This window comes from Montipora foliosa, chromosome 9, assembly GCF_036669935.1.
Source record: "Montipora foliosa isolate CH-2021 chromosome 9, ASM3666993v2, whole genome shotgun sequence".
Classification (NCBI taxonomy): Eukaryota; Metazoa; Cnidaria; class Anthozoa; order Scleractinia; family Acroporidae; genus Montipora; species Montipora foliosa.
Window position 1 is genome coordinate 1,000,646 of NC_090877.1, and position 9,986 is coordinate 1,010,631.

The 9,986-nt window shown below is 42.6% G+C and overlaps 1 protein-coding gene and 2 pseudogenes across 2 annotated transcripts in view; 1 reads left to right on the forward strand and 2 right to left on the reverse strand.

Annotated features, from left to right (window-relative positions):
• Positions 1 to 3,574: 3,574 nt before the first annotated feature.
• LOC137969495 (endoplasmic reticulum magnesium-transporting P-type ATPase-like) overlaps positions 3,575 to 9,986 on the forward strand; it is a 49,578-nt gene continuing 43,166 nt past the window's right edge. Inside the window, exons 1-2 of one of the 2 annotated variants that reach the window (XM_068815775.1) lie at positions 3,575 to 3,927; positions 5,837 to 5,896. In XM_068815775.1, coding sequence (XP_068671876.1) covers positions 3,832 to 3,927; positions 5,837 to 5,896 — 156 coding nt within the window. In that variant the 5' untranslated portion in view covers positions 3,575 to 3,831. The remainder of the gene's footprint in view (positions 3,928 to 5,836; positions 5,897 to 9,986) is intronic. The other variant, XM_068815776.1, reaches the window with a different exon arrangement.
• LOC137970277 (uncharacterized) lies at positions 7,273 to 7,891 on the reverse strand (annotated as a pseudogene).
• On the reverse strand, positions 7,893 to 9,012 carry LOC137970278 (uncharacterized; annotated as a pseudogene).

Below are 9,986 nucleotides of genomic sequence, written 5' to 3' on the forward strand. Positions count from 1 at the left end.
CATTTTTGGCAAAAGTGCAAAATTTTAGTCTAACGTTGCCAATTCTCGCTAATATATTCAAGGGATCAGATATTTCCAGAAATAAGTATAGGAAATCGTATGAACGAGATTGCATTTCATGATTTATGGGCACGAGTGATGTTTTGAAAGTTCTCAAAATTGCATGAGCCTGAGGCGAGTACAATTTCAGAACTTTCAAAGTTCATACGGTTTTTTATTTATTATATACTCAACAAATCATCCCATGGCTTTGTTTCCACAGCGGCAACTTCCGTATTGCACTCTATGACCTCTTTTGCACTCTATAACCTATTTATGCAATTGTCATTGACCAATCAGAAACACAATATTATGTTGAGTGTATAATAAAGCCAATTAGATTGAGGTCAATAATAATTCACGTGTAAATTTTGATAAACGTGTCCCCCTTTATACCATTCCTCTGAACTTCAACATAACTTGTTGGAAACTACACGTATTGCGCTGAAGTGTCTCTCTGACTTCACTAAAGTCAAAACAACACTGTCCCTGACACAACTGTATCGTTGTAAATAGGTAGTTAAATGGCGTTGATATTAAAGGGACACTTTCTGTTGTTTTGATGTTTTGTGTAAGATGTTATTGAAAAGCTGGTCAAGAATATCCTGTGGGGTGTGGGGGAACCAAGAGAACCTTAAACTTGACGTTAGGCTGGCGATAAAAACAGGTAGTTACGCAAGACCATGTAGCCGGGAAACCCGCAAAGAACGAATTTGCCCTTTGAGAAAAAGGGAAACGGAAGATGAGCAACACTACTTAGTCTCTTATCAAGAAAAACGAAGCTGACTGTTTGAATGCTTATACTTGTATAATCAATTTAAAATTCCCATAGTGAAAATGCCGACAAAAGATAAATCATGTTCTTGACGCTGTTTGACCATTCAACTAAAAATGCACAATTACAGAAAATAACTGTAAAGTACATTTTTGATTGTTTTGAAATAAGGAACTTAAAGTTGCATAACTGTTAAAAATTTTAGTTTATTTGGATAAAAGTTGATGTACAATCTATAAGACACCAAATAAAACTATGTATGTACTTACGTTATTAAATTATATTGGTTTTGGTTTTTGTTGCTTCTTTTATCATGCATTTCATTTTCCCGCAAAGTGTTCTGCTCTACCTTGTCTTTGGCGTTTTTTAGATATTTAGGTCCCTTGTATTAGTTGCAATCAATCTCAAAAAGTTGAAAGAATCGCTAGAGGCAGAAGATAATTTCACCTTTTGCACTTTTACCCACTTGGGGAGCAGGGTTGGCGCAGTGGTGAGAGCAATCACCTCCCACCAATGTTGCCTGCGTTCGATTCCCGGTTCCAATTGGTTCTCTACTCTGCTCCGAGGCTTTTCTCTGGGTCCTCTGCTTTTCCGCCCTCAGCAAAAAAAAACAGCCTACAGCTGATTCCAGCTGGCTGTAAGCTGTGCTCCAAGGTCACTCATGAACCGTATAGCGGCAGCCAGAGGCGCCATAGTATGCTTTCGGTTCGACCTTGTTGAGCTGCGTCGTTGCTGTACTTGCGACGGCGATTAGCGTGACAATTATTGCTCTAACTTCATTAAGTAACAAAATACCACACTGCCTGAATCCTTGTCCTTCTTCTTTAACTGAACGAGAGACCTAATAAACGCTCATCCCATCTCATATCGCCATTATTTGGGAGAAAACACCTCTTGTTACTTCAGTAATATCCAAGGAAAGTTAATCACTATATGTTTTATACGTGAGATTCGGGGAAGTGTATTCCGTGTTTCTGTCGTTGAAAGATACTTAAGTGAAGGATCTAGCACCCGGTAAATGTTTTTCTGCTTGCTGTAAACTTTTGCTTTTGTAGCTTCATTTCTCTCAGGACTCCTTCAATTTAATCCAGCCAGGCCGACCACATTCTGGAAGAGATAGACCACGCCAAGAACTCCAACCCCAACTCTGCGAATAGTGGGTGGGTTCGTTAACGTCCCACAATGATAACAGCAAGGGTTTTGAAACGGAGCCTACCGTTCATAGGCCTCCAAGAGGACTTGAAGACCAAACCATTTGTAGATGTAATTGTATATAGAGGTAATGGTATAGGGCCTAGTAAAATTAAGGGTTAATTAAAATTGCCTTGAGCTGCGTATAGCGACGAGGAAAATTTCAGAACTTTGAAAACCGAGACGAGTGCCGACTGACTTGTTATCACTGACATAAGTTAGCTCATTAGGTGGAATCTCCTATCGACAGAGTGGGAAGTCTTGATTCGGTTTAGGAGGTGTTGTGACAAGTGCGTATGGTTGAGACTTTCAGGCGGCCTGGTATCGTCTCCACCCGCGATGCCGATCTCGAACTCAGGCTTTTTTTTCTTTTCCCTTCTTTCAGCAAGTGACAGACATAGCAGTGAGGTTAAGTTGATGTTTCACAAATAAGAGAAATGGACCTTCTACATGTCAGAAAGATTTGATTGGATATTGATTTCTTGGAGAAATAAACAAAGTTTATCTTTTTAAAACTCATGAGACGTGACCCCCAAAGCCAGTCGTCTTTTAAAAAGCATCAGCTGTTCTCAGAAGCCCATGAGTAGGAGCTTCCCTTTGCGCGTATCTTTCTATTTTTAGAATGCAACGAGTTCTTCTTCTCTGCACCCACTGTTTTGAATGGCCAATCAGAATAAAGTTATTGTCAGACGAAGACAAAAATAGCAAAAGCAATGTCTGCAAATTTTTCAAATTGAGGTAAATGTGATTCTTCTGCTGAAGGGTTAGTTCTAAAAATAGAAAGATACATATAGTGCATAGAGAAGCTCCTAGCTAGTCATGGGCTTCTGTTTGAAATCAAGCAGCTCCCTCCCCCACCCCCGCCCCCTTTTCCTGAAACGCAAGGAAAATTGTGAATTTGTACAGGCTACCACTGTATTGTCGCCGCTCATTTCGTTCCTTGACCGTAACATTTTCTAGGTTTGTCCCTGTGATAATGCGATCCCACTTGCAATGCAACGTGGGTCTGAAAGGAGAAAAATTGAGATAGGTCCGTGATCCAGGTGTCGTCCTTTTCTTCTCCAGAGATGCCTGGCCAGGGTCAGGGGAAGAGAATGTGGGAGCCTCTATGTCCCATACTTGGCATGGGAGTTAACCCTTTCCCGAGTAGGTTTATTTATGGAACCCCTCCATTGGGAGATTTGGCAGGCCAACTCTTGTAAAAGCCAATCAAAACAAAGCTATGTCAGCATCAAGGGAAATCAATTCACTCTTTGGGAAGTAAACTTCACATTTAATCTTTTTTTCAAGAGGAGGCAGACATGAACTCGGAAATGGCCCATTAGTGAAGAAAGAAGCTCCCTTTGATGAGCTCCTGCTTAAAGCCCCAAAATTCGCCCATTCAGCCAAGTTTAGGAAAACCTTACTGTAAAGCTGATCGATTCCTACCGTCTCTTGAGTGGTAATCGGGTGGTGGGAGCGAAGGAATTTGGACGTTCGAGAACGAGAGGGGCCTGCAGTCTTTCTTTTCTCGTTGGCGTCCACCATTCCAGCCTCCCTCTTGCATCGCGGGAGTCTGGAGTCTGGATCGAGTTTGTTTGGCGGGGTACTTCGAACATGGCGTCTCCTAGTAGGCCATGTAGAGCTAAACATGAAAAGAGCGAGAATTCTGTACGAAAACAAACCCAGTTGTTTCATGAAAGTTCCATATGGTTATGGCAACTCTAAAGAGCGTTATTTCTTCGTTACTCTGGTCTGGATTAATATTTTTTTCTAAGAGCGGTGAGAACGAACGAACTTCCTTGAACATCTGTCATGCAAGTTTGTAGACCAAATCATTCAATCACATGTCGAAACAAGAGGAAAATTCAAGCAACGCCAAAGATACGGTGAAGTTTTCAGAGTTACGACGGTCATGGAGTTGGCGGAGACGAGAGGGGCTGGTAAGAATCAGCTTAAATTGATTTTTTGAAAATTGGTTTAACGTTTGTGTACTGTTTCAGATCGGGACATTCCATTTATGATCCGACCCCCTCCCCCCCCCAGTGGATGAAGTCCAACAGAATTCGACTGGATTTTTTTTTTTCAAAGGCGCGGACTAAAAAGTGAAGGGGTATGGATCGTGAATGGAACGTCCCATCAGCTGATACTTGTTACGTTGAGACAAGTATTTGGTTCGCACAATAGCAAAGATATCGTTGACGTCACATATCGTCATTAATGTGCCAACCAGAGCCTCATTGGCCGTCGAAACAAAGGGTTGGCACATTTGAATAACAAAAGCAATGTTTGTAAACTGATATCATCCCTATTGTAGAATACCACAACATCAAACCACAATTATTTCCCCAAGGCGGCATTCTTTGAAACAAGTTGGAATGCAATAGAGGCTATTCTTATAATAAGTTGCAGGGTATTCTGCAACTTTAGACCTTTTTGTCAGGTTTAAGACATTTTATTACAGACATGTAGCCTTTACTTTCATATTAAGCACTTACAGTACGACGCGCCTTACCGTGGCCACCTAACAGAGTTTTTTAAAACTTATACACCAATCAGGGTGTGCAAATTTGATTGACAGTCTCCCCTCCTTGCAAAGTTCACATGGTTGTAAGTTGAACACCGTTGAATGGGTCGTTTGAGTTGATGTACTTACATGTAGTTGTCACATATAAAAGTATGTTGGGTGGCCACGGTAGGGCACGTTGCACTGTAATGACTGGCCAAGGGAAACACTGACTTTTGAGACCCTCATTATCATCATCATCATCATTTAAACATGGAAGCCCATTCATAAAAGTGCTCTTCCAGAGAGCTGTGCAAAATCCTGCAATAAAACAGTATTAGTTAAATATAATGTTAAATGTTCCACCAGGCCAAGTTTTTTGTTATACCTCCCTGACTCAGAAATTCTATTCCCATGCTGCATACTAAATCAGTTGCATACTTGCACAATGCATGGGTAGGCAATTAAACATTTGATCTCTTTTTTCCTGGCAGACTGTGAAACTGTCAAACTAAAAGTTAACTCAAAATAAACAATTATCTTGATCAGTCATCAAGTATGCCTTTCCTGTCTGGGCGGCTCTTATAGCCGCCATACCTAGGAGATCTCTTAGAATCCATACAAAGGAAAGCCCTCAGGAGAATTTTTGACAAGACAGAGTCCGCTGATGCCTTGACAATGGTGAGCCTAGACACACTAAGGGCGCGTTTGATTGACTGTATTCCGGAATAGGAGTATATGGAATAGAAGTTAGAAATCCTTCGTTTTTACGGAGATTCACATTAACATTATCAAACGCTTGCTAAAATGCTATTTTAAACATATCTTTATCATCCTTGTTGCTTCAAAAGCGCCAGACATAATGTTTTGAATCATCACTCCACGTACAGTGTATTCTTATTCCGGAATACGGTCAATCGAACGCACCCTTAAAGTCAGGTACGCTGCTGCCTGTCAGAGGTTCATCATAAATGCATGGCAACATCCTTCCCTCATGGAGGTTATCCCCATCCCCACGTACCATGATTATGAATATTCTCTCCATTTCCACAATCCAAGAGCCATACTTGGCTGTACTAATAGACAAAAATGATTTTGTTAGTGTTCAATATCAACATATTGTGTATGCCTATTTGCTGGCCTACCCAGCAATCCAGCTATTGCTGCAATTGGGTAAAATAAACAAGTATATATCTATCTATCTAAACTAACACTGAAAATTTCGCCAGTCAAATTATAAGTAAACTCACTTTCCAAATTAAAAAAAAAACATTTTGATCCCAGAAATACTTACTTTTGCAGCCCTTTAAGTCATTTTCATTAATTTTTGTGTCAAAATTTTGCAGAAGGAAAATGAGGGAGAAATTGACTTGGACACTCTTGAGATTCGCTGCAGTATTGAGGAGGTAAACCATATGTTTTGCCATTGTTTAGCTCAATATGCATGCATAGCTTATTAGGTTGGAAGGAGCTGGTCAAATTGTTTTGTAATTTCCTGAATTTGGAGTTCCAAGCGTGGACAATAATAATTATGAAAGCAAGTTTTTCTTAAGTTGACCACTGACAAGGTACTGGTTTTCGATTGCTCAAACCAGGTTAACTTATTGTGAATAAATAAATTAACATGTGAGCTCCACTCTTAGGCTTGACTAAATCTATGTAGTATTCCTTAACCCAATGACTCCTCAGGCGCCCTAGGATGCCCCCAGTTCACAAGTAAAATCGTCTGGCGTTAGACATAGTAAAATCTGTAAAGTCTCACTCCCAGGGGTCAATGGTTTAATGGAGGGGACATAGTTTTTGACTGATAAACAACATCGTCGCTCTTTAGAGGTTGGGTGCCTGAAACATCCTGCCATCCACTATTGGCAGCCAGCTCCAAGATGGAGACTGCACCGATGGCTGGCAAAACCTGACAACCCAGCCATGAGCCCCCACGCCTCCGAGAAAAACAGGCACCTGTCACACTGATACACAGTGGAAAGCAGAGGGTGTGGAGGGAGGGAACAAAAACCGCTAAACGCTCCACACACAATGCTCCTACTTCCCGCCACACTGATTAATAAGTGCTACAGCCCAAAGCACGAGGAATTCCACGCATGCGCAAGTATACTAAAATCACTGACCAATTGGCTGCAGTTGCTCCTAGTTGTTTACTTGGTTAAACTTCGTTTAACCTCATTTAACCCTAGGATGCCCCCAGTTGACAAGTAAAATTGTCTGGTGTAAATTGTGTTAGACAGAGTAAAATCTGTTAAGTCTAAATAGAAGTCAATCCATTTTGCAAGGACATTGGTTTAATAGGTCAGTTAGCACAGATAACTCATTCCGCAGGCACACAGGATGACAAGAAAGCGAATTGAGTAACATGTAGCAAAGATGGACCGACTAGTGCCATCTTAGCTGTGGTCAAACGGATTATGCTTTAGTGGTTGTTACTCTGGCAACATGCAGATGGGGGCAGTAAAGACTGAAAGAGTCAAAGAAAAACAAAGCACAACGAGAGTCAATGAGGTGGTGGGTCAGCAATAGCTGATGGTTGAATGGTCAGGGTCAGAGGTGATGGAGTGCTGCCATGTCCAGGACTGGAGTTAGGTGGTCCAGGTGCAGGTGGACCTGCTGTCACTGGTGCTGGGCTTGGTGTCAGGAGAGGCATCGCAGGTGGCTGCCCAGAGGATGGAGTTGGGATTGGTAGAGAGGCAGGTTCAGGTGGTGAAGGAGCCGTGGGGTGCTGTTGAAATGGCAGTCTGGCAATTTGCCGAAGATTGTCATTGATGGTGCATCAAGGTGGTAAGGCATGCACAGGGTTGTGGGTGGTGAGTCTGCCAGAGCCATCAACCTGCACCACATACTGGTCATACTGGCGTACTTCAATGACCGTTCCAGTCTTGTCCTATTTGGTGGGGTGTGGGCCAGTGTGATTTTGGATTCGGACATGGTCACCAACTTCTAGGGGTGGGAGCCTGTTGGTGTGCTCCCTCCATCTGTCGACGGCTTTCATATGCCTGTTTCTTAAAGCTGTTGGCAAGGGTGTCACTCCAGGTGATATGTGGCTTGTAGCGGCAAGGCAAGATGGGTATGAAGTCCTTGATTGGTCTCCAAGTTATGCACTGTGTGGGGGACAGCATCGTGTTGGGGTCGGGAGTATTGCGATACTGGAGTATGGCACACTGTTGGGAATCAGTGTCTAGGCGGCCATTGGGGTCAGTGTTATTAGTGATGAGTCGTTTGATGGTTTTCACACCGATTTCCACTCGGCAGTTTGAGTGTGGAAAGGAAACAGATGAGAGGCAGTGGTGTACACCCCAATCTTTTAGGAATTGGCGCGTAGCGGCTGCAGTGAACTCAGGGCCGCCATCAGTGGCACACTCATCAGGGATACCAAGTGTCGTGAAAGTGCGCTGGAGTTAGTCTATTGGTGGCCTTGTGTCGCACTCCAGGGACATGGACCATGCAGAATCTGTAGCCTAGTGTCTTCTCTCTGAGGTTGTGAAGTCAGACATTGGATATTTCATTGAGGAACTGATCACCAAATACTTTGAGTAAAGGCTTGTGGTGTATGGCGATAATAAGGTCACTGCAACCAAGGACAAAGAACCTATCTTTGTCAAGTATATCGGCCACAGCGAGAGCCTCTCCTTCCACTGGTTTGTAGCATGACTCGGCAGCATGGGTGAAACGGCTTCCAACAAGGGTTATCTTCCAACCTGTAGTGCAGCAGAAGGGCTCAGCAGATGGACATTGGCAGTGCTTTTGGAAAAGCCATTACCCTATACCATCTTGTGGCCAGTCAGTCGCCAGGCAGGTCCTTTTGGATTTATCAAAGATGCAGACGCCTTCATTGCTTTCACTGCTGATCATGGATTTGGATTCATCAAAGAGTTGGTTTAGCTCACTTTCCCAGTGGAATGGTGTGCCTGGCTTGAGGAGCTGTCAAAATGGTTGCATGTGCTTGGTGGCAGCAAAGGCGTATGAGACCTGGTTGATGAGGCCAAACCAAGATCGTACGTCTGTTATAGTGGTATAGTGGTTGGAGTTGGAAAGTCATGGATGACATCGAGGTACTTTTTGCGTGGTCGCACATGGTGAGGGGTAATTTCAAAACCTGCAAATTTGTCTGGGTTTAGGATGATGCCATGGTGGCCACACAAGTCAAGCCAGTCCACTGCTTGATAGAAGCTCTTAGTGAGGTTGTTTGACCAAACAAGCGGGTCGACAATGCACTTTGTTTTTTTTGGGACATGGGAGACAATCTCATTGAAGTGTCTCGAATAGGCTTCATCTGAGGCTATGTAACCCTTGAGGTGCCGTTTTGTGTTGACACCGCCCCCAAGGAGTGATGAAGGTCGTAAGGTGCCAGTGGTCTGGGTGGAGTGGGACACCATGTCTCTCAACTAAAAAATAGTTTGTCGGTATCGCTGGTGACATACACAATTTGCCGAGATGCAAGAGTCTAACCTCATTTAGAGCGGCCAAGAATCACAGGGCTGGATGACTGCACCCAGGATCTTGACGCCATTGTTGTTAACAGCGTGCATGTGCATGATGACCGGAATTAGGTTATCTTCACATAGTCCAAAGCTGTGAATTACGTTCATGCTTGCAAGGCAACTCTGACAGAGAGTTGTATTCCCACTGGCCGGGGTGTGATGTCCTTGAATCCCAAGAAGATGTAGTCATCTGGGTGTATGGTAGCAATGAGGGTGACGAAAGGCTGAGCCCTGTCAAACCCACTGAAATGAGATGGTGGTATACATGTAGGTGGTGATCCAGGGTCAAGGTGGCACCTTCAGCTTCATTGGGGTCTCATCCAGAGACATTTCCTGGTTTTCGTCACCAAGCAAGTCTAGCTGGATTTCACTGTCTGCAAGGTCATGTGTTAAGATGTTAAGGAGGATGTTCTTGGTGTAATTTACGTCGATTTTTCAGCCAGGGCATTTAATGAAAAATTTGCGAACACTAACCTGACCTCGCAAGCAGGCGCCAGAGCTTTGTATGGTCTCGCCGTCGTCTTGGCGCATTTGTGGAGTTGGACGCATGAAACCATTGTATTTTCTTCTCTAACAGTGAGTGTATGCTTGACAGAAACTTTCTTACCAGGAAGCTTTGAATTGGGTTGTTTAAAAGTAATTTCTAGGTTAACGTTACATTGCATAGTCATTAGGGGCAACTAATTGGCAAAACAAAACAAAATCAACTGCACTGCCATAGCACAGCCCTTTTAATTATAAAGTTGATTCATCCTTGTTCATAGACATGGCTTCCTGGCTTGTTACAACAACAACAATAACAACAACAACAACAACTTTATTACCCTTTTTCCTAAAAGAACAAATTACAATAAGAAATAAAAAAATAATAAAGAAAAAATAAATAAATAAAAAAAGTAAAAAAAAAATTACAATAAGTAAATTAAATTATAAAAAGAGTAATGGCTTCCTTAATAACTGTGAAAACTAACAAAAGTAGGAAGCCAAAGCAAAAAAGACTAATTTG